Source organism: Emiliania huxleyi, assembly GCF_000372725.1.
Source record: "Emiliania huxleyi CCMP1516 chromosome Unknown EMIHUscaffold_189, whole genome shotgun sequence".
Taxonomy (NCBI): Eukaryota; Haptophyta; order Isochrysidales; family Noelaerhabdaceae; genus Emiliania; species Emiliania huxleyi.
In genome coordinates, this window is record NW_005200701.1 from 207308 (window position 1) to 234972 (window position 27665).

Below are 27665 nucleotides of genomic sequence, written 5' to 3' on the forward strand. Positions count from 1 at the left end.
CTCTCACCCGACGCGTCGACGCCCTCTGCCCGGTTGGTGTTTTCGTGCACCGCGCCAATGTACTCGTTCCCTCCCGTCGCCTCAATCTGCTTCTGCTTCTTCTTCTCCGCCTTCTTCTGCTCCTCCATCGCCGCCATCGCCTTGGCCGCGATCTCGGCGCGCGTCATCTTGGACGACCCCCCCGCCTTCTTCTTGCCGTCCTTGCCGCCGCCCTTGGGCTTGGCGAGCTCCGCATTCTCCTCCTCCTCCTGCGCCCGCGCCGCCGCCTTCCGCTCCGCCGCCGCCGCCTGCGACGCGGGATACGGCGCTCGCAAACTGAGCGCTGCGCACGGGACAGCGGGAGTTTGGGGACAGTGCCGGGATAGCGCTCACCTTCTTCTCCTCCTCGGCCGCCTTCTTCTTGTTCTGCCCCTTGGCGCCCTCCGCCCACGCGTCGTCCTCCTTCGCCCTCTGCGACGCCTGGCGCAGCAGATCAGGGCCGGTCAAACAAGGTCGGAGCAAGCGCCGTTGGCCGTGTTGTGGGTGTGCGGTGGCGGACGCGGTACGCCAGGACGGTCGCGCCGAGACGACTGGCTGGGCTGCTCCGGCATCGGACGGGAGGCTGATGCCTCTTCGGCGGCCGCGGCTTTGTCAGCCTTCTTCGACTTGGCGCTCGCGTCGCCGTATCCCATCACAGCCAAGGGCCACACGAAGCCGAGCGAACGGAGGATCACGCCGCGCCGATCACGTGCTGCGTGGTGCTGGAATAGCCGGGAGTCGTCGCGGGAAGAATCATTCGCCAAGAAGGTTGCAGCGAGAATCGGCGAGGGACTGCGAAGGGAGATAGAAAGAGGCAGACGACCAAGGGTTAGGGTGGGCGACGGCTAGCACCACACTCCTCTCCTTAAAATCCCTGTGTGGTGGCGGCGTGCCGTCCTCCCATCCCTCCCTTGCGCCTTGGTTGTCTGTTTTCTTTCTTTCTTTCGAGCGTTCTAGCAAGGATCTTTGTTCGGTTCTGAGCGCAGCCGCTCACAATCGTTAGAAGTTCTAGGACTGCGAGCGCTACTGCTCGCAATCGGAGGCATGTTGCTAGGATTGTGAGTGAGTGAGCCGTGCTGCTCGCACGCAACCCTACCTACTCGAGTAGCTAGACTTTGCTCGGATTGCGAGCGCGATGGTAGTAGTCGTAGGCGTCACCAGTCACCTTGGGAGCGGAGCTGCTCTTAGTCCTAGAAGATGTCGGATTTAGGTGCTAGCAATCGTACAGAGATTGCTACAGAAGTCGAAGGATTGTGAGCAGCACTCCTCGCAATCGTAGCATCTGCGCGCAGCGAGCCGGCCATTCGCCGAAGCGCCTCGAGGTAGCTCCATCGCTCGACGACGCTCCTCCTGGCAGCAGCTCCGGCGGCGGCTGCTCCCTCGGTCGCAGCAGCGGCCCGGTGATCCTCGGCGGCGGAAGCTCCGACGGCTCGGCCGCTCCCCGCAGGATGCAACGCGCGCCGCGGTCAACCGTTCCCACGTAGCCGGTGTGGAACAGCTCCTCCACCTTACCCGCGAGGCCGCTCGCTAGTGCGACGAGCGGCACATCGTCCACCGGGGTGTGCTTGCCTCCCCAGCAGGGGGCCGTCGGGTGCTGCGCCTCCAACTGGTTGTAGAGCAGCTCCATCAGCAGCGTCGCATGCTCCACGATGAGCACCTCCGGGTACCGCCCTCGCCACTGCCCCTTTGCGACGATCCGCGCGATCTGCTGCACTCTGGCTCGAGCGGTCTCCACCTCGCGCCAGATCGCCCGCCACCACCAGATCCTTATCGCTCTCTCTGCTTCGCCCGCCATCGGCTCTCCCCCGCTCGTCGCGCCGCCGCAGCTTGATGCCTAGCGAGATCGGCCTCCGCCCGGGCGCGCGAAGCTTCCGCCACGGGCCCCTCCGCCAGCAGGGCTGGCGTGCCGTCGCGGGCCGCCCCTGTGCTCCCGGCGCCTTCCGCAGCACCCAGGGCATCGCCTCGAGTTCAGCTAGGGTCCTCCCTGGCGCAGCTGAGTGTAGGCGACGCAATATCCTCAACACCGACTTGCCCCAATGTGTGCCGAGGACGGCTTTCTAGTAGCGTTGGCCGAGACGGCTGCCATCTCCGTCCCATCAGCGACCATCATCAGCAACTACAGCTCCTTCACCTGCTTCGACCTCGATTCAAAGTTAGCACCCATGACTATGTATTCCATCGTCGACACCATCATTGCCCGCCAGTCCGCCTCGGGCCGGATGGCCATCGTTGGCTATCCCGACTACGTCCCAGCGGCGCACGACGCGCTCGCGCGTGCAGCGAGGGAAGGCGTTGCCGTCTTGAGCACTTGAGCACTGGATAGGGTCGGTTCCGCATGGTACGGGACCCCTCGATCGTCTCGCCCTCCCTCACTGGTGTGTTCATTGGGGGGGGTCATAACAAACCCGGTACAGGATCGAGGTGCACGCTGCCAAAGCAGTGTCGTCCCCCCTCTCCCCGACGGCGATGGCGGTGTGACCGATCGAGCTACAAGAGGAGCTTGTTCAGCAGGATCCGGGACAGGTCTGACGCACTACCTCACTGGGCCTGAGATCATCGAGACAACACCCGTCACCGTCTCGGGTTTGCGTGGGATCGAACCACTCCGGGATGGGCAAGCCCATCAATTTCCCATCTGGTTAATTGTCAAAATTCCTGTTGTGCAAGAGGGGAGGGGGCTCTGACGGAGTGTGTGGCGGGAGAGGGCACAGGGAATGGGCGCGGGGGAGGGGGGGGGGGGGGGGGCTCAGCCGTGCAAAAAGCATTAATTAATAATAGGAATGAAGAAAAATTGCTCGGCCGTTCATGAAGTCCGTCTCGATCTGGAGGAGACGGGTCAACCCCGTGAGGACCAGATCAGGTTCGCGTTGTCGTAGCCGGAGGGGATGTTGACCTTTAGCTCTTGGGGCCACCTTTCCGCTTTGGTTTTTTCCCCACTGACCTCTCGGGCAACTTTTACCAAATGCAAAAGTTGCACCTGGGGGGGGGGGCATCAGGAGCAGCATCACTAGTCCTCGTAGTACATCATGAAGTAAACTCAAAGACCCACCACAGCCTCCAGCCTCCACCTCCACCCGCGAGCCGTCACCGCTGCCGCCCGCGACGCCGCCCGCCGCGTCAGATAGCCGCGACGCGCGCATCGAGTCGCGTCGGAGAGCCGCGCCGCACCAGCAGCAGCATCTGCACCACCAGCAGCAGCAGCAGCAGCACCACCACCACCACCCGAGAGAGAAGCGCACCTGCCCGACGCCGCCCGCCGCGTCAGACGCTCGCGACGCGCGCGTCGAGCCCACACTCATCACCACACCACACCCTCAAGAGAGTGTAAACCCACAACGGTCGACTGAGGTGGGTCGACTGAGGTGGGCTTGCGAGATCCTTTCCGCTGTTTCGACGTTGCCTCGTTCCATGTGGCTGACACTAATTCTGCCTGCAGCCGCGCACCGCACTCTCGTCAGAGCTGCGGCGGTCCTCCGACCGCCCTCCGCCAGAGCCGCGCACCGCACCCGCAATCTCGTGGCTCAGGAGGGCTGGATCACGGGCGTCGACCAAGGTGGCCAGGCGTACTACTTTAACGAGCAGCTCGGAGACTTTCGGTACGACCCACCACCGGTCGTCCAGCAGAATTACGGTGGCGCGGTGCTGTGTCGTTTGCAGGGGATCTCCGGTGTGCACTACTGGTGCAAGTACGCGCTGAAGAACGGCGACGTGCAGGCGCTGAGCCGCTTCAACATGCTCAACCCAAAAGTGACGGTGTCGCGGGTGCAGTGCATCGTTCAGTGCCACGACGGCGTCGCTCAGCTCACCTCGTGCGGGAAGGGCCCGACTCTCTGGCGGACTGGCCTTGCGGATTGGGTCGCCCTGGAGAGCGGCGACCAGGTGCCGCTCCTCGACGGCGACCTCGTGAGCTTGGATTGCAACGACCCCGAGGGCGCGGTCTTCGTGTGCAGAGACGAAGCTGTGATGCATCAGGGAGGGTCGCACTTGCCGTACCCTTGGCAGCAGCTAGTCGACCCGCAGTCTGGCGACGCGTACTACTCCAATCCGAACACGGGCGAGGCGCAGTGGGACCCTCCCACCAGCCAGGGAGGGGGCTATCCGCAGCAGGTAGCTTATCCGCAGCCGGACAGCTACTCGCAGGACGATGGCGGCTATCCCAACCAAGATAACTATCAGCAGTGGAGCTAACGTCCTGCATTGCAATAGAGCCGTAGGTGTACACTTTAGCGAGTAAGGCCAAGATATGCACAGGAGGGACTCTGTATAACATTACACGAAAATGTTGATGCTTACCTTACCGACGACACCCGCCTGCATTTCCCTCGCCCCGTTTCAGCCAGACGAGTTCTCCCGCCGCGAGTCGTGCGCGAGCGTGATCAACGCGTTGCCGGGCCCAAAGGCGGCGCAGGCCACCAGGTGCTCGACGGGGCTCCAAGCCACCTGCAGGAGGGGGCCCAGCAGGCCGATGGCCCGGCCTTCGAGCAGCACAGCGCCCGTCTCCTCGACCCACACGTGGAGCCCTCCCTTCGCGTCGCCGCTAAAGACCAGCCGCCCGTCGGGCGAATAGCCGGCCCGCACGTGATACTCGCCGGTGCTGTGCCCGACGTAGCGCGTCGAAAAGTGGTATGTGCGTGTGTCGAGCCCGATGAGCGCGCCGCTGCGCAGCTGCACCAGCAGCCGCCGCTTGGATGGGTGCAGGCTCAGCGAGTCGACCGCCGCGCCGCCCTCCTTCTTGAGTGTCTGGATGCATTTGAGCCCGCCACCACCGCCGGCGCCACGCCAATCCGCCTCCCAAAACTTGATGGCGCCGAGCGCGTCGGCAGAGTAGCAGCCGCCGCCGTCAGCCGACCATACGACCGCGTTGACGCGCGAGCCGTGCCCCACCGCCGACCCGACCAGCACGCCAGTGCGGCCATCCCACAGCCGGATACCCCCGTCTGCCGCTCCGGTGAGCAAGAGCACCGCTCTCGGCCCGCCCCCGCCCCCAGCCTCGCGCCGTCCGCCGCCGCGGCGCGCGGGTCCCGTGGCAGCGGTGGCGTGGGGCTGAAAGCGGCCCGAGTAGACAAAGGTTGGGTGGTGCAGCGTCGCCTCCAGAGCCAGCCCGCCCGCTGACTCCCCATCCTGGCTCGTGAGCAGCCACACCTTCGCCGTGCCGTCTCCCGAGACAGACATCAGCCGGGCGCCGACTGTTGCCGCGCCGTCGGTGGCGGGCGTGCCGGCCGAGCTGTCTTCCTCGGCGGCAGGCCCCCAGTCGAGGCCGTAGATGAGCTTGTGGTGCGCGTGCGCCTGGCTCGGGCGAGAGTCAGGTCAGGGTCAGGTTCGGGCTCAAGAGCAGTAGCAGCGCGTGCGGCTTTGCGCGCCTCGCACAGCAGCGCGCCCGACGCCGCGTGGTAGACAGCGAGCCGCGCGCGGCCCGACGGGTCGGCCAGCGCTGCCGCAAGCAGGGCGCCGTCCGCCGAGAAGGCGACGGCGGAGGCCCCCGCCGCCCCCGCAGTTAGTGCATGCACCTGAGTGTTGGGCACTTTGCACGGCGCATCCGGCTCGCGGCCAAAACGTCGGAGGGCCGCTAGTCCGCTGCCATCGTCGGCATGGCTGACGGCGGAGCCGGTGTAGCGAAGCGCTGCGTGTGACGTCGTCGAACAATGTTCGACATCGTCGAACACGATCGAGTAACCGCCTTGGCCTTGCGTCACTCACACTACGTGCCTCCCCGTGCTTGTATAGCCTTTCGTTTGTGGTTTGTGCCCAGTTTGTGCCCCGTTTTTTGTGCCGCGTCCCGGGCCCCCGAGTTCATTTAAAAAGGGGCGGGGGTTGTTGCACGAGTATATGGGCCAAAAGCGTCGAAAATGTCCCAAAAAAGCGAGGCTGGAGTTTGTTGCAGCCCCACAGCCGGCGCGCGCCGCCAGGAAGCACCGCTCGCGTGTCGGCCGCACTCCCTGGCACCCAGGGAGTGCGGCCGACCGACCAGACCGAGTAGGCTCGACGCCGTGCTCGCTGTGGGGCTGCAACAAACTCGCCGCCGAGCGTGCCACCGAAAGCGTCCCGGCGGAGGTGATGGAGTGTGAGACCTGAGGCTGCGGAGGTGACGCCTGAGGTACCGGCCCGTGCACGGCGACTCAGCCGGCGACCGCCACGGGCTCAGACGAGACTTGTCGACTCGTTCCATCTCAGCTTCACCGTGGTCATCGGGCGTCTGTCGACGTCAGGACCACCCATACAGCTCGCGGGTTTGAGGTCGCAAGAGCCAAGATGGTGGCGTTTGGACATCCCAGCCATCACACAAGACAGCCTGTAGGTGATGGCGGGACGGCGCAGTGTTTGTGGCACTCGGCAGTAGGCACCCGCGGCACGGCCCCGCTGTCGGCTCTCGCGGGCTGCGGAACCGGCCCCATAAGGGGACGGTCCGGGCGAGTGTGGCAGCTCCTGCGCTAGTATGGGCACCCTCCATCACAACACTACTGATCCTGGTCATCAGAGCTGCCAGGGATAGCGTCAGGAGCCGGTAGATCGATGTAGGAGTCAAAACCCCTCATATTTGAGACATCGTGGCCCATATACTCGTGCAACAACCCGCGGGGGGCGCGGGGGGGCGGCTAGGGGGGCGGCGGGTGGGCGGGGTGTCTGTGTGACGGGATTCCCTACGGCTTTACCTTTAGTGACCCACTCGCCTAGGCAGTGCAGTCCGGAGCCGTATTCGGCTGGGCGACAAGGTGGCGTGCCGAGTGGTGCCGACGCTGCCGTTCCGCAATCTGCTCGCTGCCAGAAAAGGCGTGCGGCTGGCGGCGCCGCCGCCGCCACACGCCGACCATCCCGCGCCGCTGGAGACGGGTGCGACGAGCGCTTGGATGTCAAAGTTGTTGTCACGGTGCGGGTCGCCTGCGAACTCGAGACGGCTGAGGTGATGTGCGGCGCGGGGCGCTCTAACGCGAGAGCACCGCGGAGACGGCGGAGACGGCGTGGGGGCAGTGCGCCGCAGGAGGACGTAAAATCTCGTGCAAGCTCGTGCAAGCTCGCGTGCCAGGTGGCGACGGCGAGATGTCTCCGGCACCATCCAGCTTTCATCTAGGACGGCGCGCCGGGCGGCCGCATCGCGCGGTCGAGGCTTGTCGAGCAGCCAGCGGAGGTGGCGGCGGAGGTGGCGGAGGCGGCGGAAGTGGCGGAAGAGGAGGCGGAGGAGGCAGAGGAGGAGGAGGCGGAGGAGGAGGCGGAGGAGGAGGCGGAGGCGACGGCGGAGGCGACGGCGGGCGAGCGGACGGGCGCCGCCGCCGCGCGCTGCAGGAGGACGAGCTGCGACCAGGTCGAGTCGATCGTGCCTGCGAACGCGTCTGCGCGGAAGCACACCTGGTGGCGAGGCGAGGCGAGGCGAGGCGAAGTGAGGTGGTGGGGTGAGTGCAGTGGGTGGGGCGAAGTGTTCAGACAGCGGCAGCAGTCCTGCCACCTCTTGCTCGAGGATCGAGGAGGTGATCTCCCCAGATCTCCCCAGATCTCCCCAGATCTCCCACCTCTTGCTCGATCAGCGAGGCGGCGTAGTTCTCCGCCGCCCAGCCGTGCCCGCCGCCGAGCGCCGCCGCAATCTCCCGCGGGGAGGGCGCGCGCAACCGCGGCACGAGGCGGCGAAGCTCGTCTCCCTCGCGCGAGAAGGGGCCTAATCTCGGGCGATCTCGGGCGATCTCGGGCGATCTCGGGCAGACTCGGCTGGTCTCCCTCGCGTGAGAAGGGGCCTCCGACGGCGGCACGGGCGAGGTAGACGTCTGCGTCGCCGAGCAGCGCCCGGAGCTGCGAGATTGCGGGGGACGTGTCGCGGGCATGTCCGGTCTAGAGAGAGAGAGAGAGAGAGGGAGAGAGAGAGAGAGAGAGAGAGAGAGAGGGAGAGAGAGAGGGAGAGGGAGAGAGAGAGAGAGAGAGAGAGAGAGGGGGGGGGGGGGGAGGGAGGGAGGGAGGGGGGGGAGGGAGGGTGGGTGAGTGGGAGGGAGGGAGGGAGCGAGAGAGAGAGAGAGAGAGAGAGAGAGAGAGGGAGAGAGAGAGAGAGACGCGCCTGCGAGATTGCAGTGGCGAGCCTAGCGGTCGACGCGAAGCGCGGCGAGCCAGGGTGGCAGGACACCTGCGGAGGGCCTGGCCCCGGCGCACGGCACCTCTGGCTGTCCTCCACCCGGCGGAGGTGCACGCAGAGCAGCGGCCGCCCCGTGCCCGGCAGTTGCGGGAAGAGGGCCGCCACGAGCGCTCGCGCAGCTCCGACCAGGTGTGGCGCCTACTCTCGGCTGCATCTCGGCTGATCTCGGCTGATCTGGGTGGGCGAGCTGCTGGATCGGGCGCCAGGCGCCCGGCGCAGCGACGCGTACAGCTGCCTCGTCACCGGCGTCAGCAGCCCGCCCCAGTAAGGCGCCAGCTTCTGCCACCCAGCGTAGCCGACTGCGCTGTGGCGGTTCCACGGCGTGAGGAGGCAGCGCACAAAGGCGGTGCCGCGCGGCTGGGCCTTGCAGCGCTGTGCGGACGTCGCGGCGTAGACGACGCGCGCCTTGAGCGCTGTGCCGTCGCACCGTGCCTCTGCGGCAAAGCAGAGCGTGCGGAACAAGCCCGCGCTCGGATTGTGACCCGCGGATACGACGGCGCCGATGTCGCTGAAGCGGAAGCCGCGCACCGGCACTGTCGGCACGAAGCGTGAGAGCGCAGCCGCGTCGAAGGTGGACGAGAAGTTGTAGGCGTAGCGGCTGCTCTGGTCGCGGTTCCACTTGACGAATGGCGGGAGGACGAGCGCTCGGCCAGAGGCCTTGGCCGCCAGCGCCGCCTCGAGGAGCTGCCTGTACTGGTTGTTTGGGCCGCCGACGCACGAGAACGGATAGAGCAGGCCTGGTGGCGTGCTTGACTTGGGGTGCAGCTTCAGCATGCAGCGTCAGCACACCTTCTTGCTTTGCCTTTGGTCGCCCTCCCCCCCCCGGGGGGTTGGCCTGTCCGAGGGTTTCCGGCAACCCAGAGGGAAACCAGAGGGTCCCCAGCACTTTGCGTTTCCGGAAGTTTCCAGGGAAACCAGAGGGTGTTTGGTGCTCCATTCTGTTTCTCTCGAGTTTCCCTCGGGAAACTCGCGAGTTTCCCTGAGTCTGAGAGAGAGATTTTTAGAAGCCAACAAGAAATGTGTCACACAGAGTGATTTGCGCTCGGCAGCTTGTCGACTACCAGCCGGAGCCGGAGTCGGAACCGTAGCCGAGATGGTCTTCGTACTTCGAGGGTGTCGAATATGTCATTCGCCTCGCTAGTGGAGCCGGTGCCGCACGAGTCGCGGTCGGAGGAGGAGTCGTCGGAGGAGCGGTGGGACGCCTCGCGCTTGTCGCGCCTGATGCGCTCTGCGAGGGGGCCGGGGTCGTGGTCGTCGTGCTCGAGCGTCGGGTAGGTAGCGCGCCTTGCGACCTTGTCGGCCGAGCTGCCATCCCAGTAGAAGGTGTACCAGTCGCCGCGTGGATAGAACCAAGCGTTGACCAACCTGTACCGTCCGAGAGCGGCCGCCTGAGCGGCCTGAGCGGCCGCCTGAGCAGCCGCCTTTGCAGCAGCCTCCTCGGCCGCTGCAGCGGCGATAGCCGCTGCTTTGGCCTTGGCGCGCTTCTTGTCGTTTTGCCTTGTCTTCTTCTTGCTCTTCAGGTCGTCATCAAGTGACCGGCTGACTCGCCAGAGGTCGACGTGCTCTGGACGACTGGGGCAGGGCGACTCACCGGAGGTGAAGGGGGACGAGGGCGGAGGCAGGCTCAGCTGCTCTCCGTTGACCTCGTGTTGGTTGCAGAACCCGTTGGTTCCGTGGCAGTCGCGCACTGTGTCGTGAGGGTTGTATAATTCGAGAGGGAATCGGGCCAGCGCTTCCGGAAGAGAGAGAGGAAGACGGGTCGAGCGCAAACAGTAGATGAAATCGACGACGTAGCCGCCGCCGCGCCGCCGCCCGCCCTCGTGGCCACCGTAGACGCGGCTGAGGAAGAGGTCGGCAGTGCGCCCGCTGGGCGGGCAGGCCTTGAAGAAGTTGTTCAGAGAAGTGCGAGTGTTGAGGCCGCGCGCAGCGGCCTGTATCTTGGTGATGAGGATCGTGATGATGATGGTGCCCTTGCGCAGCAGGAACGCGCGCATCGCCCGCTGAACGCGGGTCGCTGCGGCTTCCTGTGCGAGCCCCAGTCGGATGTTCCGCAGCGTGGAGGTCATTGCTGCGATGTCGTCATGCCCAGCAGCCACCCCAGCCTCGCCAAAGGCGCCAGCGAGGCTGGGCAAGCCCGGCAGCTCTGGCGAGCCATCGCGGCCGGCAGCAGGCCCACCTGGGTTCGAACTGGAGGCCAGTCGATCGCAGTCGGGCGCTGACCCGACCGAGCCAGGCGAGGAGTGCTCTGCTGCTGGCTCTGGTCGATTCGGTGCCTCATAAAGCGTCGGCGAGATTGAAAGTTTCTGCAGCACGAATCCGACGCGCTCCGTCTCGTCGGCGTCAGTAGGCGCCATGAGGCCGTCTGAGACCGTGGAGACGAGGCCGGGCGCAGCCGTGGCCGGCCGCGCGGCGGCGCCGGACAAGGCGAGCGAGAGCGACCAGCTGATAAAGGACTTTCTTCTTCTTGAGTCTGAGAGCTGGTCTGGGGCAAAATCTGGGATTAGAGGGTGTTGTAGGGAAACGAGCAGGAAACACGGAAAGGAAACCAGGTAGGGTGCGAGAGGAAACCCTCGGACAGGCCAACCGGGGGGCGCTGGGTTGCTGACAGAGAAAGCGGATACAAAACAAGAACACAACGCACTCTCTCACATTACAAGGGACATTCTGCAACTGTGCAGTGAGGAGTTCAGAAGCGGATACGACAGTTCTCTTCGCCCTTTTCTTTCTTTCTTTCTCTTTCTCTTCACCACGACAGCGATTTGTGGGGACTACATGATCCGTACGTGAAGGGTGGAGGGGCCTCCGCAGAGCTAGGCGGCGTGGGTGCCCCCCACTGGGGCCGAGGGTAAGACAGAAAGAAGACACTTTCGCGGGAGGGAATGAAGGACGGTAGCAGGGAGTAGGTAGGTAGGTAGAAAGGTGAAGAACAGCCAGGCTCGGACTGGACACCAGCGCGGTATGGGTGGACGCGAGACAGATGATGACGACACGCACGAACGACACACAGACACAAACAAGCTCACAAGACACACAGCCAGCTGGCTGCCACACACCCTGAGTTGGCGTACACATAACTCAGGGCCACATTCTCCCTGTCGCCCCCCCCAGCACTCCCAGGTGCCAAGAGAAACAAACAAGGGCACAACAAACAACAACAAACAACAACAGTAGGTAGGTAGAAAGGTGAAGAACAGCCAGGCTCGGACTGGACACCAACGCGGTATGGGTGGACGCTGGACAGAGAGAGAGAGATATGTTGTGGACAGATTATGACGACACGCACGAGCGACACACAGACACAAACAAGCTCACGAGACACGCAGCCAGCGGGCTGCCACACATCCTGAGTGGGCGTACACATCACTCAGGCCACATCCTCCCTGTCGCCCCCCCCAGCACTCCAACAGCAGACAACAGGGGCGAGTTGCAAAAAGAAAAGTTAACAAAAAAAAACACCAAATGGCGCGCCCGATTAGTCCTTTGCAAGGCCTCCTCCGTGGGTCAGCGGCCAAGTCAGCGCCCAGAGCTTGTGCCATGCTTCTCCTCGCCAACCTCGCCCTCTCTGAGGCTAGCGAGCGCACGCTGGGTGACGGCGCCATCTTCAAGGCGGGCATGCTGGCGATGACCGGAGACGGCGCAGGCGCCAAGGAGATTCTGCACAACAAGAAGAACGAGATGAAGGAAGAGTACGAGGACTACAAGGCGTACCAGAAGTTCAAGGAGGAGCGGCATGAGCAGCAGGAGTACCGCTACGGCGGCGGCGGCGGCGGCGGCGGTGGCGGCGGCGGCGGTGGGTACCGCCAGCAGGGCGGCTACCAGCACTATGGTTACGGCGAGCGCCCCGGGTACCGCGGCAACGGTGGACAACAGTGGGGCAATGGCGGCCGCTACCGCAGCATGCCGATGGAGAAGGCCGAGGCCGCGCCGGCGGCCGATGGCGCCCAGCCTCGCGGCGGCTGGATGCCGTTTGCGCAGCAGGGCGCCGCGACCGGCGCCGGCTTCGGCGCGCAAGGCATGGACACGGCGTTCCGCTTCTTCACGGACCCGAACTTCGACTTCCAGAAGGAGGGGCAGGCGTACCAGGCGTCGGGCGCGGCCACGGGCAACGCGTTCGGCGGCTTGTCGCAGGGCATGCTGCCACAGCAGCAGGCGGCTGCGGCGGCGGCGGCGCCCGAGGCGGCGGCGGCACCGGCTGAGAAGATGGGCTGGCAGAGTTTCGCGCAGCAGGGCGCTTCGACCGGCGGTGGCTTCATGCAGCAGGGCGCCGGCACCGCCTCGGCCTTCATGACGGACCCGAACTTCGACTTCGCAAAGGAGGGCGACAAGTACAAGGCGTCGGGCGCCCAGACCCAGTCCGCGTTTGGCGCGCTCGGCCGGGAGAAGTCCGCCGAGGCTGCGCCTGCGGCCGAGGCTGCGCCGGCCGATGGCGCCAAGCCGCGCGGCGGCTGGATGCCGTTTGCGCAGCAGGGCGCCGCGACCGGCGCCGGCTTCGGCGCGCAAGGCATGGACACGGCGTTCCGCTTCTTCACGGACCCGAACTTCGACTTCCAGAAGGAGGGGCAGGCGTACCAGGCGTCGGGCGCGGCCACCGGCAACGCGTTCGGCGGCTTGTCGCAGGGCATGCTGCCGCAGCAGCAGGCGGCGGCGGCGCCCGATGCAGCGACGGCGCCCGAGGCTTCGGCCATGCGCGCAGCTTCCCAGCCGGTTCGCAAGCACCTTGTTCTCGGCCCGTTTTCGATGGGCTTGGTCGTGCTCGCTGTGGCCGCGGCTGTCATTGGCGCTATCCGTGCTCGCGCGCGTGCGGTGTGGGTCAAGGGTTTGAAGTACGCGCGGCAGACCAACGCCGACGAGTTCGTCTAAATGCGACTACGCGCGTGCACGTTCGTCGTGGTTGATAGTAAGGGCGGTTCGATTGCTACCGCACGCCGTTCGCTGCTATGTCGATTTAGTTTGCGTCGAGACTTCTTGCGGCGCAACGACACGGATTGAGAGGTATTGGGGGCTTGGCGGCAGGCGCGCACTGCGCAGGCCGCAGCGGCCAGCGCGTCGCTCTCATCAGACGGCGCGCTGGGCGTGTGTGGGGGATTGGGTTGAGGAGATTGGGTTGAGGTGTGTGGTCGTGGCTCTTCGCTGGCGAGAAGTATATATATATAATCTGGTTCAAAAGCAGTAAAGAGCCGTATAGAGTAGCAGACCAGGCATCAGCCATCACACAACTCCCTTCCTAGAGAACCCTAACCTTTAAGCGGAAACAGCCCCCTCCCCCGCCCCGCCCCCCCCCCCCCCCCCCTCGCTGTCGCGACTCCGCTCTCTCGACTCTCGTGCCTCTGGCCTCTCTGCCGAGCATAAAGAGTGTCACAGCAAGAGGCAGCACGATCTGTCGCACCCGTGCACCGAGACGCGAGCCATCAGGGCCGCCTCTGGCACCACGCAACCCGGTGGCGGCGCGGGTGGCGATGGGGGCGGGGACGGCTGGCCCAGCGACGCGAAAAGTGCCCTCCGGCGCGCAGACGCGCGGCCAGCTCCGACATCGTCAGATTCGACGCCGACCCGGTAGCCTGGGGGCAGGCTCGACCGCAGCGACGGGCGCATCGACGCCGCCACGTCGGGCGGGATGGAGAGGCACGGGCAACGCCCGTCGGTGCCCAGACGCGTGAGGCGCGACTCGTTGACGCGCCTGGCGATGGCGGGCTGGACAAAGGCGCGCGTGCGGAGGAATACATTCTCGAGCAGCCCCGAGTCCTCGTGGATGAGGAAGTGGCAATGGAAGACAAACTTACCGATGAAGGACTGCACTAGTGGGACGGCGGGCGTGTCCGGCCTATGCGGCCTCGGCACGCCCGCGTCGAAGCAGAGCTTCATCGTCACGACGCCGTACGGAGGCACGAGCACCGTGTCGCGCCAGGTGCCGCGCTGGTTTTGCTTGAGGAAGGGTGGGGTGTAGTCGTTAAGGAACGTTCGGACCGCCTCCGCCTTCGGAAAGAGCGAGACGACCGAAACAATCTGAAACGGGTTGACGTGGATGTGGAAGGGGTGCAGGATCGTGTCTGGGCTCCGCACTTTCCACAGCTCGCAGGTGCCGCCGTCTAGACCCATGCGAGCGCGATCGATCTCGTACGGCTTGTAGACTGCGCCGTTGTAGTCGGCGATGCCGTACTCGGCGAATGGGCCTTTCCCTTGATCGTACCTGTTCACAGCACACACGGGATCCCGCCTTGCACAGTAGCTCGCCACGCGGGCCTCCTGGACGCACTGGGTCATAAACATGAGGCCGCGCTCTCTCACGATCGGTCGATCGTCGTCGTCGAGCACGGAGGGGCGCGCCGAGTGGAGGGTATAGTCGCGCAGGTCGCGCGGCGTGCAGCCGTCTGGGCAGTAGCCGCAGTCATCGGTCACGTTGATGGTGCCGAGCGACTGCTTGATGCCGTTGTCAAAAGCCTCTGACCACTGCTCGACGTAGTACATTCCCTCCTTTGGGAACTGCACGATCAGATCCTCGCGCTGACCGCCCCCAAGAGTCATGTAAGCCTCCATACCGCACGTGTCGGGCGACTCCGCCGCGTCAAACTCGTCGCACACATCGGTCGCCGCCGCGTAGGCCGTGCTCTTGCCGCAGCATGCGGAGTAATACTGTGGGTCGGGCTTGATGTCGCGCCAGCGGGGGGACTTGTACGAGATGCCGTCCGAGGCGACCTGGTAGAATGGGACCGCCTTCCTCCTCGCGCCCGCTTCGCCCGGCGCCCCTTCCTCGTACGTGACAATGTGGAAGGAGCAGAGCTTCGACGCGGAGACGCAAGCGAGCCGCAGCAGGGTCAGCACTCCCGCGCGTGCGTGGATGGTCGGCAGAAACTGGCCATTGACGAGGTAGGGGTGGAGATAGGTAGTATATCGAACAGCGGGCCACCAGTCCGTCAAGATGACGTCGCGGGTGAGGTCGCTGGTCCGGTCGGGCAGGTCGGGTTGGTTGAGGATCGCCTCGTCCCACGGCACGCGAGCCAGCCGCCACGAGGTGTCGTAGATGACGTAGGGCTGCACGTTCGAGTCGTCAAAGGCGAGCCCCTCGTCGCGTGAGATTGCGGCAAGATCGTGGATGAGCGAAGGCTTGAGCGAGGGCGAGAGCACCGCCTCCTCCTCGAGGCTCGCTGCCTCGGCCTGGGCCATCGCCTTGGTCGCGGAGGGCTCGCCCACCATCACGACGCCGAACATGCCGCTCCAGGTGAGCATCGTCGAGGTGCCGTGCCGGTGGGTGTGGTACAGGAAGAGACCCGGGCTCTGCGTGTCCGCCACGGTGTACTTGTAGCAATAGCATTGCTCCTTTCTCCCAACCCACTCCTCGGGCGGGTCCTCGAGGAGGGAGAGGTCAGGCTTGATCCCGATCCAATCCGCAGCCGGATTCGAGGTCCCCATCGGGTCGAATAGGTGTGGAGCCACCTCAAGGCCGTGCATGTGCACCTAATGCGGGCATGCGGCACACGGTTAGGGCACTCTCGCCACTCTTCAGGTGCCTCTCCGAGGCGGCGCGCGTTGAAGACGTCGAGCCCGTGAGTCTCCCACCCCTCCATATTGTCGTTGTTGATCTCCATATCTTCTTTGTCCACCCTGCTGCCGCGCAAGATGGGGAAGTCGAGGTCGGGGCCGGTGTAGTTGATCATCGGCGCAAAGGGCTGCACTTCGCCGCCCGGGTGCTTCATCTGCACGAGCTTGATGCGGTTGTAGAGGGAGTTGACCGTCTGGCCGGTGGCGTTCAGCTCCTTCATCGCGTCGCCGAGGTCGTTCTTCATAAAGATGTGCATCGTTTGGCCAGGCCTCACAACGAGCGCCGGTCCCAGCATCGACGCCCGCCCGTCACCGCCGTGGCTGTATGGTGCAAAGGGCGACTGCCCGTCCCAATCCATCGCTTCGAAGGTGCGCGTGCCGAAGGTCACGTCCTGCTCGGAGAAGGACTGGACGGGCGGCGAGGCAAGGGTTGGCTCCGTGTACCGGGTTTCCCCTTAACTGCAGAACGCCGCCCCTCTACTCGGAGCTAAAGAATACTCTCCGAGGGTTGGACCCGCGTACCAGGTTTCCCCTTAACTGCAAGGACGCCCCCTCTACTCGGAGCTAGTGGACACGACACTAACTACTGATACGAGAATACATACCGCCCCCACGCAACTACTCGAAGATAATACGAGAATACGCAGCTGCGAGACGCCTATAAAGAAACAGCGAGGTAAAGTTCGGCGGCTATGATAAACCGAAAGTTGTCGTAAAACGCGGGCGAAAGCAAAGCAGAGGGCGGGCGCTTTCTGCCGCAGCGATGCCCGCAGCCTGTCGAGCAGCTTCCGCGGCGCACATGCGCCGCGGGGTTGAACGACAGCCGCGCCTCTCGAGCCACCCGTGCCACGCGCGGCGACACGCACCCTGTGCGCGCCAGTCAGCGCACTGGTAGTACTGCACCAGCCAGCGTAGAGCAGTGCATTGGGGGTGTTGTACTGGGCGCCAGCCAGCATGCCTCAGCACAGAGCAAGAGCGCATGCTGCGCACCCTGGCGCAGCACCAGCTCGCCTCCAATCAGGCACTCTCACCACTGCACAGCCGCCCACGAGCGCCCGCAGCTGCACTGCTCAACGCTCAAGCTCAGGAGCCGCCCGGCCGCTAAATTCTTTATTTTATCGAGTGTCGCCAGTGTCCGCCCTGGCGAGTAGAGGCACACGCACGCTCTCCCGAGGTCTCTCGGAGAGAGCCCCGTCGAGTCCTCGAATGGGTCCCTCGAGAGGGTACCCTGGGTGGGCGGGGCCTCTACTCGCCGGTGTCCGGCGCGTAGGATTCCTACGCCCAGCACTTGGAGCACTTGGAGTGCAGTTATCAGCCTCACATCCAGGGCCGGGGAGCTAAGAAGCGCACCCAGCGGGCCGGATGATCGGGATCGGGTTACGGGCTAGAGAGCCCTAGCCCCGGGGGTGCGCGTTCGCAGGGCCATAACACGGGTCTCCGAGGGATGGTTCCGTGTACCGGGTTTCCCCTTAACTGCAGAACGCACCCTCTACTCGGAGCTAGTGGACACGACACTAACTACTGATACGAGAATACATACCGCCCCCACGCAACTACTCGAAGATAATACGAGAATACGCAGCTGCGAGACGCCTATAAAGAAACAGCGAGGTAAAGTTCGGCGGCTATGATAAACCGAAAGTTGTCGTAAAACGCGGGCGAAAGCAAAGCAGAGGGCGGGCGCTTTCTGCCGCAGCGATGCCCGCAGCCTGTCGAGCAGCTTCCGCGGCGCACATGCGCCGCGGGGTTGAACGACAGCCGCGCCTCTCGAGCCACCCGTGCCACGCGCGGCGACGCGCACCCTGCGCGCCAGTCGGCGCACTGGCAGTACTGCACCAGCCAGCACGGCGTGGAGCAATGCATCCAGGGCATTGTGTTGGGCGCCAACCAGCATGCCTCAGCACAGAGCAAGAGCGCATGCTGCGCACCCTGGCGCAGCACCAGCTCGCCTCCAATCAGGCACTCTCACCACTGCACAGCCGCCCACGAGCGCCCGCAGCTGCACTGCTCAACGCTTGAGCTCAGGAGCCTCCCCTTGTTGTCGCAGCTTTGTGCAGTGCAGCGTGCGAGCAGCGCAGCGCCAGGCAGACCCGTGGCACGCCCGGGCGGCTGTGGGACGGAGGCCCGCCGAGCGAGTGCGAGCCGCATCGGCGGCCATGTCTCCCGCAGCCGCGAGCGAGCGGTGCAAAGAGGTAGCGTCGCGCATGCTTTTCCGTAACCTCTGCTCTTTTTCCCAGCTCGTCGCTTTTATTTTATCAAGTCCAGCGTACGTTGTGCGAGGCGCGCGCGGGCGGAGCTCCTCCAGGGTTCTGGTGTGTCTTGCGTATATGCTCTCACTGTGCGCCGCCGCGGCGTCCTCTACCGCTCTCGCACCCGATGTCTGGACCGCGTCGGCCGTGCCGACTGCATCGATGCTCTCCGCCGGCAGAAACGCCGGAGAGGTTTCTCTTTGGGGGAGCGTGAGCCCTCGTGCACGGCCCGTCGCGCTGTGGGAGCTCAAGCTCTTCTTCAAGGCCGAGGACGACATGCAGAGGCAGCTTGGGCTGCGCGGTCAGAAGGACCAGGACGACACCTTTGGTTTGATCGCCGGCATCGCCGTCGCTGGCGTCGTCACCTCCTCTGTCATCGAGGCGTCGAGCCTGCCGCCAGTGGCCAAGCTGCCCCTCGGCGCAGTCTGCTCGCTCGCACCCTTTCTCGCCCTCGCCGCCGGCGTCGCTGTGCCGCAGGCCTCCTCCCTGCCTCTCTCTCCTCCCTTCGACCTCTCCTGTCGCCGTTCACTCCCGTTCACTCCTTCCCTCGCCGCCCCCAGGCCATGCAGGCGTCGGTGACCGCGCTGCGCCGCTTGGACCCCGCCTACCGCCGCCGACAAAACTTCCACGAGGCACCGCTCAACCCCGACCGCACCGGGCCTTGCACTGTAGTATGCCGTGGGGCTCCCGTCTCTGGACGCGGCGAGGGCTGCCTGACCCTTGCCCCACCACCTCGTGCGCGTGGAGAAGAGAGGTTTCCGACTGCTCACAGGAGAGAAGGCGGGTCGCCTCGTGGTCGGCTGGTCGCAACCCTCAGGAACCCTCTCAGAACCCACCCGCAGGCGGGCCACTTCCTGGTCGGCCATTTGCTCGGGCTCGAGGTGGCCGAGTTTAACGCCGCGAGCGCCGACGGAGCGGGCGCGCAGGTCGCCTTTGCCGGCCCAGAGGCGCAGGCGCGCACGCACGACGTGGTCGACGGGCCGGCTGAGCTAGAAGCGGAACACGGGTCGTTGCATTCCAGCTGTGGCACTGGAGCGGTCACGGACTCGTCGCGCCGTATTCAGCCTTGCTCGGCTGCACTCACTGTATTCGGATCCCTCGTACTCATGCGGTGCTTCCAAGCCACGGCACGGCACTGTCTTCACGCCCTGATGGTGGCGTATTCAGTCGTTGGGCTGGCCGTGGTTGTCGCCTCCTTACTCACCACTCACAATGCGTAGGCTGGCCGTCCTGGCGATGGCAGGCGTCGCCGCAGAGGTGATCGCGTGCGGCAGCGCGGAGGGCGGGTACGCCGACGTGGCCCAGCTGAAGGGGATGCTTGCGATCGCCTCTCCGCCGGTGACCGAGGCGCGAGCCGTCGACGACCGCATTCGCTGGGCCACGCTGATGGCTCTGACGATGCTGCAAAACCACCGGCCGTGCCTCGAGGCGCTCGCCGAGCGGTTTGAGAGCGCGAGGGACGCGGGCGAGTGCATACGGCTGCTCGAGGCGACGGCGCGTGGCCCCCCCCCGAGGGGAGTTGAGTCGAGAGACTGAGAGGGCGGATAAGGGGGTGGCCCATTCGCCTCTTCTGCGTTCTCACACACATGCTACCCAACGCGGCCAAAGGATGATCAACCTCGAGAACCGCTCGCACATGCGACATGGAGTGTGTGCGAGGTTCTCCACTGTCTCTGTTGCCGTCCCAAACTGTCCCTCCCTTATCACCGTGCCAGGAAGGCGGGGAACAAAGAAAAAGCGAAGAAAAGAATTTGAATAAACAAGATACAACCGTCTCTCTCTCACCTCACAGCACGAGCAGACAGGTCTGGCATGAGGTGCAATACAAAGGCCCCGGCCCCTCCTTCGCCCTACCGCCGGCCCTTACGCTACGCTCCAGGAGCTAGCTGCAGACACTGACACGCCAAGGGAGGGATGGGAGGACGGCACGCCGCCACCACACAGGGATTTTCACAGAGAGGAGTGCGGTGCTAGCCGTCGCGGATGGCCGCCGCCAACACCCGGGTGAGAAAAAGAATTTTCCGGTCGCGCGAGAAAAAGAAAACAAAAATGAATTTTATTATTAAATGAAAGCGCTCTCGACAAAATATATTTTAACCAGCGGGTTAAAACCAAAACACGATTAAAGAATTTTACGAGCTAAGGCGGTCGCACAGCACGATTCACACAACAGACAAGGCGTGGGCGAGACGGCTTCTGAGCAGAAAAAGAATTTTAGCACGACGCGGTCGCTGCACGATTCACACGACGAGGCGCGGGCGACGGCAGCCTCCCAGAAGCCATCGGCCCCACCACTCCCACTCCCGCGCCCGCCCCGCTTCGGCAAATAACGCGGCGGCGCGCCAAAAAACTTGTGCAATCCCATCTCTCTCTCTCTCCCCCCCCCCCCCCCCCTCTCTCTCTCTCTCTCTCTCTCTCTCTCTCTCTCTCTCTCTCTCTCTCTCTCTCTCTCTCTCTCTCTCTCTCTCTCTCTCTCTCTCTCTGCACAGAGCGTGGGAGCATGCTGCGCACGACCCAGGCGCAGCGTCAGCTCGCCTCCAATCAGGCTCTCTCACCACCGCACAGCCCACGAACACCTGCAGCTGTGCTTGCTGCTGCTGCTCAACGCTCAGGCTCAGGAGCCTCCCCTGAGCAGCTTTGCACAGTGCGCGTGCGAGCAGCGCAACGCCATGCGGGTCCTGGAGAGGAGAGGACAGAACAAGAGAGCAGCGGCGCCGCAGTGACACTGTCTCTCGGCTCGCCCAATGTTGAGTGTGAGTGAGTGACACACACACACACACACACACACACACACACACACACACACACACACACACACACACACACTCACTCACTCACACACACACACACACACACACACACACACACACACACACACACACACACACACACACACACACACACACACACACACACACACACACACACACACACACACACACACACACACACACACACACACACTCGCCGGTGTCCGTGAAATTCTTTTTCTCGCGATGTCTGCCCCGCCCGCCGCGCGCCGCAGCTCGCGTCGCCGCTCGCGCCGCCTCGCCGCCGCCGCCGCCGCCGCCGCGCCCTCACTAGACACGCCGCCGCCCGCCCGCCTCCTCGACCTCCCCTCGGAGCTCCTCGAGCGCGTCCTCTCTCGCTGCGACCCCCTCGACATCCTCGCGTCGCGGCCGTCTCGCTCCTCTTTCACGCCTCGCTCGCGGAGCAAGGCATCCGCTTGTGGGCGCAAGAGCGCGGCTTCGAGCTGCCGGCGCAGCCCGAGGACGAGAGCTGCGCCGTGCGGTGGCTGTGCTTCGCTGCGCTGCTGCGCGAGTCCAACCCGCCGGCGAGGGCGGCGGCAGGCAAGACGCACAGCGTCTTCATCGATGGCGAGGGGCGGCTGTCGACGTGCGGCTCTGCACCGTTTTTGATTCTTGGTCACGGCGAGGGAGTGATGCGGCTGAACACGCCGACCCGCCAGCCGTCAATGGTGGGTGAGCGCGCCGTGAGCGTGGCGGCTGGATTCGGGCACAGCCTCGCTCTCACCGCCGGCGGCGCTGTCTGGAGCTGGGGCGCTGGAGGCTGTGGCAGGTTGGGCCACGGCGACGAGCAGCGCCAGCCGCTGCCGAAGAAGGTCGAGGCCTTGGCTGGCCAGCGCGTCGTCGCTGTGTCGGCAGGGCTGCACCACAGCCTCGCAATCACTGCCGACAGCGCCGTCTGGAGCTGGGGCCTTGGTTACAATGGCCAGTTGGGCCACGGCGACGAGCCGAACCAGCTGCTGCCGAAGAAGATCGAGGCCTTGGCGGGTCGATGCGTGGTCGCTGTCTCGGCGGGACACGACCACAGCATCGCCATCACCGCCGACGGCGCCGCCTGGAGCTGGGGCGGTGGATACCAAGGCCGGTTGGGCCACGGCGACAGCGAGCGCCAGCTGCTGCCAAAGAAGGTTGGGGCCTTGGCTGGCCAGCGCGTCGTTGCTGTCTCGGCTGGAGAGCACCATGGCCTCGCCATCACCGCCGATGGAGGCGTGTGGAGCTGGGGCTGGGGAGCCTACCTTCTTGGGCAGCAACTTCTTGGGCAGAGCCAGCTGCTGCCCAAGAAGGTCGAGGCGTTGGCTGGCCGGCGCGTCGTCGCTGTGTCCGCTGGAGAGCGGCACAGTTTCGCCGTCACCGCCGACGGCGATGTCTGGAGCTGGGGCCGCGGAGGATGCTGCTTGGGCCACGGCGACGAGGCGATGCAGCTGCTGCCTAAGAAGGTCGAGGCCTTTGCTGGGCAGCGCGTCGTCGCTGTGTCGGCTGGAAGCAACCACAGCCTCGCCATCACCGGCAACGGCGCTGTCTTTGCCTGGGGCAAGGGGGAAGACGCCTGCCTAGGCCACGGAGAGGACCTGTCAAACCAGCTGCTGCCCAAGAAGATCGAGGCGTGGGCGTGCGGCAGCGTGGACTGAAAGTGAGACTGAGCTCTGAGGCGAGGTTTCGTGTCACCGTGAGGAGTGAGGTTCCGAGCGCGCTGCGCGTGGGGCGCGAGTGGTGACGCGAACTCGCCACACCGCGCTCACAGTCACACCGGCGTCGTGTCGGTTCTGCTTTATTTGAAATCAAGCCTGAAAAAAAGATCCGTGCAGGAAGTCATTCCGTGCAGGCAACGTAGCGCCTGCGGCTGCAGCGCCTCGCGGCAGAGCGGGCACTCTGGCTTCTCGGACACCTGCGGCGGCAGAGGATTTGGGGGCGTGGACGCGTGTCTTCGGGGCGGCGGTGGCGGCGGCGGTGCGGCCGCGCCCAAGCGTGGAAGCACTCCCAGCAAAAGATGTGGCCGCACGCGCCCGCGGTCGGCTGGCGGCGCGGAGAGAGGCACAGCGAGCAGAGCGGAGCCGTGCGCCGGCGAGCAGACTCGGCGGCGGCGGCGGGCGGCGGAGGGGCAGCTCTCCGCTCCTTGTCCGCCTCTCCTGCGCGCGCGGGCGGCCACGCTGAGGAGGGGAGCGGCGGCAGGCGGCAGGCAGCCCGCCCTCGCCGCTCGCCGGCAGACGCGATTGCGCGGAGGCGGCTGCGGGCGGAGGCGGCGGCGCGGAGCTCGGCGAGCAGGGCGAGGGAGGAGAGGGCGAGCTGGCAGAGCATGAGCAGGCCGAGGGAGCGGTACGGCGACGAGGCCGACCCGGCCCGCGCGCCGTGCCGCACGTGCGCGATGCCGAGCGGCGCGTCGACCAGCCGACGGGGAGCGCGGCCGAGACAAAAGAGAGCGAGCTGCAGCCGGCGGAGCGCCTCGCCGAACGAGCCGAGCCGCGCGGCGAGGGCGGCGGCGAGGGGCGACTCGGAGGAGCGGGCCGCGGAGACGAGCCGCGCCTCGAGGCGGAGAGCAAGGTACGGCGTCAGCGCCCCAAGCAAGACGGCGATCCAGCGGCGGCGGAGCGGCAGCGGCTGGCCGGTGGCCGCGTCTACGCACGTGATGTCGCAGTACTCCTCGCCCGGCGTCTGCGCGAGGCGCGCCGTCGAGAGGCCGCCGTAGGCGAGGCGCGCCGCCGCCCGGACCTCCTCGCGGTGCTTCTGCACCCACTGCGGGCCGGCGAGAGCGCGTGCGATACGAGCAGGGAGAACTCGTTGCCGTGGAACTCGTCCTTCTGCGCGGCGCGCAGCCCCTCAGCCGTGGTGGCAGGAGGGACAGCCAGCGCGGAGAGGATGGGGGCTGAGCAGCCGGGTGTCATGGCCGTGAATGCCCCGGCGGAGTGCAAGCGGAGAGCCTCGCAAAAAAATCGCCGAGGCGCCTCGAGAGCGCGCCGGGCCAGGCTCCCTTGGGTTGTGTGTTTTCTTTCTTTCTTTCGGGCCAGGCTCGTGGCGAGCGCCCAACTGTTGCACTGTTGCACTGGGATCGGGTCGATTCCGCATGCGGCATGGCACGGGACCCCTCGATCGTCTCGCCCTCCGCTAGCGCCCAACTAAGCGAACGCGGCTCGTAGCGTGTTGTATTTCTACTTGAAACAGAATTAAACAGCCGCGCCAGGTCACAATCAGAACGAACGTCAACATATTCAACATTGCCCAGGACCAGGCCGCAGGCGTGAGGCGAGGCGTGCGTGACGGCGCAAGGCCCACCACGCTCCCAAGATTCCACTCGCGCGCTCCCAGACACGGACGCGCAAGCGTCAAGCGCACGGGCAGAAGCGGGAGAAAGCTGTGTGGAAGGCGTTGCAGCTCCTGGACCCGCCACGGCCAATCGAGCACCCACCGAAGCTGTTGTATCGCCAGGTGGACCCGCAAGCGGGCGAGTTGCAGATTGCCGGGCTGTGGAGCCAAGCCGGGTAGTAATTGACGGCGCGGCACTGCCGCGTCAGGGCGCTGAGCGAGTTGACGTTGAAACTTGTGTAGCTGCCCGTGCGCGCGAACTCGTCCAGTACCCGGATGTCGCAGGTCAAGCGACGCTCGCGGCACACCGACGTGCAGCTCTGGCCGAGCCTGCCTTGGATCCAGGAGTGCCACTGCTGCTGAGGGTAACCGTAGCCACCATAATGCTGCTGAGGGTAACCGTAGCCACCGTAATGCTGCTGAGGGTAACCGTACTGCTGCTGAGGATTGCCGTACGGCTGCTGGGGGTAGTACTGCTGAGGGTAGCTCCCGTAGTGTGGGGAGTTGCCCTGTTGGCTGGCCAAGTGACCGGCGAGGGCACCTGCTGCAGCGCCAGCCAGGACCCCCAAGAAGTGGCCCTTCTTCTTCTCCTCGGGCGGCTCCGCCAGCTGGAGGCGGCGTTGCCCACCTTGCTCGTCGGCCGGGCCTGCGATCCGCGAGCAGGCGATCCGCCTCCCCTCGAAATCGTGCACAACGAACGTCCTTCCGTCAATCTGGTGCGCAGGGAGGCCCGTCAGAACGGTGAACTCGCCAAAGGTGAAGTCGTCCGTCGTCTTGTAGACGATCGGCGCCGGCCCGCTCGCCCACGGGTCGAAGGAGCCGTCGCTTCGCGACGCGTTGAAGAAGTGGCCGAGCGCGTCCTCTTTGCACGAGCCACCTTGGTGGATGTGGAGACCGCACGAGTTGTGTGCGTCGCCGGCACCGTCCTTGCACCGCGAGTCCGCGCCCGAGAGCATGAACGTGAAGGTCTGAGACGCGACGCCGGCGTCGTCCGAGGTGATCAGGCCGACGGTGCCGCTCACCTCGGCGAGCGCGCCGTCGTAGTTGAAGTAGGGCACGAAGCCGGTCGTGCTAAGCGGCTTGAAGGTGAGGTCGTCAATCGGGAGCGGCACTTGCGGCGGCGGCGTTTGGTCGTCGAGCGGGAGAGGCAGGCCAGCAGAGAGGAGCGACAGGAACATCATGTTCGTGCGAGTCCGCCTTGACCGAGACAACCAATCGGCTGGACGTCGGTGTCACGCAACGTTCCTGAACAAGGTGGTGGGTAGCTAAATTTCGTTTACTCTGAAGTTGACGCTGTCACAGCGAGCGAGGAAGGCCGGCGGCAGCCTGTCCCCGAAATATGCATTGCATATCTTCCAAGTTGTGGATCCGTGGGTTCGTGAACACATCGGGCCCGGGGTTGTGAACACATCTGGATGGATTTACGAGTAACTCTCTGACAAGGGCAAGGCGAGCCCGATGTACCAGTTCGCGCAAGGGCAAGGCGAGCCCGTGCCGGTGTATCAATACTCGTCCGGCATGGCGGCCCAGCCGTACGCGAACCAGCACTGGGCAGAGGTTCCGCCCGGCACGGTTGCGCCGCAAGGAGCGCCGGCGGGCTACTTTTACGACGGCGCCCCATCGGCCGAGCCCTTCCGATACGATTCGGGCTATGGCATGCCACACTCACAGCCAGCACGCGGACTCTCCAGCCTCCCAGCGCACCACCTCGCCTTCCCTGCCGCTCTCCTGGCCCAGGCCCATCGGTAGCAGGCCCGAGCTGTCCCAAACTGCACTTATATCGGGTCCCCAAGCTCACACCGGCTCGTGATGCCACGAAGAGGCCTCGAGATTGTCCCGGTGGACCCCTTGCTCTGGGGGGAGGCGGGGGCCCCCGGAGGCACCGTGCGCCGCGCAGCAGTGCGGAAACGGGGCTCCGGCTCCGTTAGTCTCCGTTAGCACCGACTTTCCGATCTAACCTGGTCTAACAGAGGGCAGATTTGGAGAGATCTCGAGGAGTACATACAGATAGACCCTCTAATCATAAGAAAACTCCGACCTGATCGGTCGTACTGACCGCCGACAGATCACTCCAGACAGCAGACAGGCCGACGTCTGCACACGGCCGGCCGGGCGAGAGGCTTGACACGATCCGACCCTGCGACCCTGACGCTGCTGCTCTAGCTATCAGACATGCGCTGCTGACTGCTGCCACAATGTGCGACCGGTGCTGACCCACTTGGCGGCCTTCCCGGTCAGTGGTGAGGCGCAGTTCAGAGCTGTCGATGGCGCGATGCCGCACTGGTCCCACATCGGTGACACGAGACCACCACGTTTGCCGGTCCAAGAGAGAGGCACCGGCGCTGTCCTGAGAAGGTGCATGGTCCCTCTTGACTGCCCATGCGCGCGAGGCTGTGTAGGCATAGCCTCGAGAGTGCCAGCAGCCAATCCGAGGCAGTTTGTGACGCGCATTGCGTCAGAAGCGTGCACGCGCTGGAAGGACACCTTCCTACTGGCCGTACGATCAGGTCGTCACTGAATGCCGAAGACTAAGGCCGCGAGCTATGCAGGCGGTCAGTTGAGCAGCATGGCACGGTCAGCAGCGCCGAAAGGATGTCGCAAGGCGTGATAGCATGGCCGCAGTACGCCGAATTCCCATGAAAACAAGTAAAAAATCGCGCGAAAAAAGAAAACATGCCAAAAAAATCGGCGCCTGCGGCGGGCTGGGGGACCCCATCTCCCCCCGCATGGGTACCCCCTAGGGCCCTCGCCTCCCCCCAGAGCCCCTTGCCGAGCGATTGTGAGGGCTTTCCGGAGGTCGTTATCGGCGCCATCGACCGTGATATGTCTCGTCCCGCAGCCCTCATGCACCAGGGCAATGGGTGCAGTCATAATATGTAGGCCTTGTCTCCCGAAGTTTTGAGCAATAGCCGCAAACAACGCTTTTTGGCAGCTCACTGCGACCCACGCACACGTGCCAACTCCCCAGCCTGTCAGCTCACCACCTCGCCTTCCCTGCCGCTCTCCTGGCCCAGGCCCATCAGCACCAAGCCCGAGCTGTCCCGAGCCGCGCTTATCTCGGGTCCCCAAGCTCACACCGGGCATAACACCTCACACGAGGCTATTTCACGCCTGTTTTACCCTCAGGCAGCGCCGGCAACGGACTCCTACTTCACACATGATCAAGCACAGCCCCACCAAAGCACAGCCCTGCTCAGAGTGGCCATGGACCACCACTTGACAACCCAGGCAGCCTTTGGCTCGCCACTTCACTCGGCTCTTTTCCAGCCGTCTCGGGCCCGCCCCCAGCAGCACGCCGTCTGTGAGATCCAGCAGCGGCCTATACGACCTGTTGAGTCCGCAGCCGATGCACCCATGGCTAGTTCCATTTCACTGTGGCACAGCTCGCGTTACAAAACCTTGATTTTGACCATTGCGCGAAAAAGGTACATCTCGGTGCCTTCCAGAGGCAGCTGCGACCCCGCCGAGAGGACGGGATCTCTAGGTGGGGGGGTCTGAGTCGTGTGGCTTGTCTGACGGCCAGGGCTGAGAAACCACGGCGACAGATGCGCGAGGGCTGTGGAAAGGCTTAGAAAAAACACAGAAAGAACACGGACAACCCAAGGCAGGAAAGAATGATAGGAGGAGGACGGAACGCCGCCACCACAC

The 27665-nt window shown here is 64.9% G+C and overlaps 8 protein-coding genes across 8 annotated transcripts in view; 2 read left to right on the forward strand and 6 right to left on the reverse strand.

Annotated features, from left to right (window-relative positions):
- Positions 1-671, reverse strand: part of EMIHUDRAFT_456651 (hypothetical protein) — a gene marked incomplete at its 5' end in the record, with an annotated part of 1339 nt that extends 668 nt beyond the window's left edge. Inside the window, 3 exons of the mRNA XM_005782606.1 lie at positions 8-287; positions 373-459; positions 546-671. Coding sequence (XP_005782663.1) covers positions 8-287; positions 373-459; positions 546-671 — 493 coding nt within the window. The remainder of the gene's footprint in view (positions 1-7; positions 288-372; positions 460-545) is intronic.
- Positions 672-3426: 2755 nt separating this feature from the next.
- Positions 3427-4206, forward strand: EMIHUDRAFT_314614 (hypothetical protein; the record flags this gene model as incomplete). The annotated part of the gene is made up of 1 exon (XM_005782607.1): positions 3427-4206. One exon carries the CDS (start codon positions 3427-3429, stop codon positions 4204-4206), a length of 780 nt encoding a protein of 259 aa, XP_005782664.1.
- Positions 4207-4350: 144 nt separating this feature from the next.
- EMIHUDRAFT_233228 (hypothetical protein) lies at positions 4351-6204 on the reverse strand (the record flags this gene model as incomplete). Its single annotated transcript, XM_005782608.1, has 5 exons — positions 4351-4955; positions 5161-5204; positions 5386-5701; positions 5984-6107; positions 6196-6204. The coding sequence occupies 5 exons, from the start codon at positions 6202-6204 to the stop codon at positions 4351-4353; spliced, it is 1098 nt and encodes a 365-aa protein (XP_005782665.1).
- A 2946-nt stretch (positions 6205-9150) lies between these two features.
- EMIHUDRAFT_233230 (hypothetical protein) lies at positions 9151-10482 on the reverse strand (the record flags this gene model as incomplete). Its single annotated transcript, XM_005782609.1, has 2 exons — positions 9151-9815; positions 9957-10482. 2 exons carry the CDS (start codon positions 10480-10482, stop codon positions 9151-9153), a joined length of 1191 nt encoding a protein of 396 aa, XP_005782666.1.
- A 3001-nt stretch (positions 10483-13483) lies between these two features.
- Positions 13484-16620, reverse strand: EMIHUDRAFT_113449 (hypothetical protein; the record flags this gene model as incomplete). The annotated part of the gene is made up of 4 exons (XM_005782610.1): positions 13484-14315; positions 14382-15559; positions 15601-16056; positions 16531-16620. The coding sequence occupies 4 exons, from the start codon at positions 16618-16620 to the stop codon at positions 13484-13486; spliced, it is 2556 nt and encodes an 851-aa protein (XP_005782667.1).
- A 1371-nt stretch (positions 16621-17991) lies between these two features.
- EMIHUDRAFT_456653 (hypothetical protein) lies at positions 17992-19510 on the forward strand (the record flags this gene model as incomplete). The annotated part of the gene is made up of 4 exons (XM_005782611.1): positions 17992-18381; positions 18474-18584; positions 18756-18919; positions 19134-19510. The coding sequence occupies 4 exons, from the start codon at positions 17992-17994 to the stop codon at positions 19447-19449; spliced, it is 981 nt and encodes a 326-aa protein (XP_005782668.1). The 3' UTR covers positions 19450-19510.
- Positions 19511-22488: 2978 nt separating this feature from the next.
- On the reverse strand, positions 22489-23787 carry EMIHUDRAFT_233236 (hypothetical protein; the record flags this gene model as incomplete). The annotated part of the gene is made up of 3 exons (XM_005782612.1): positions 22489-22504; positions 22927-23450; positions 23743-23787. The coding sequence occupies 3 exons, from the start codon at positions 23785-23787 to the stop codon at positions 22489-22491; spliced, it is 585 nt and encodes a 194-aa protein (XP_005782669.1).
- Positions 23788-23856: 69 nt separating this feature from the next.
- EMIHUDRAFT_442587 (hypothetical protein) lies at positions 23857-25214 on the reverse strand. Its single transcript, XM_005782613.1, has one exon. It carries the CDS (start codon positions 25196-25198, stop codon positions 24038-24040), a length of 1161 nt encoding a protein of 386 aa, XP_005782670.1. The 5' UTR covers positions 25199-25214; the 3' UTR covers positions 23857-24037.
- Between the last annotated feature and the right edge of the window lie 2451 nt (positions 25215-27665).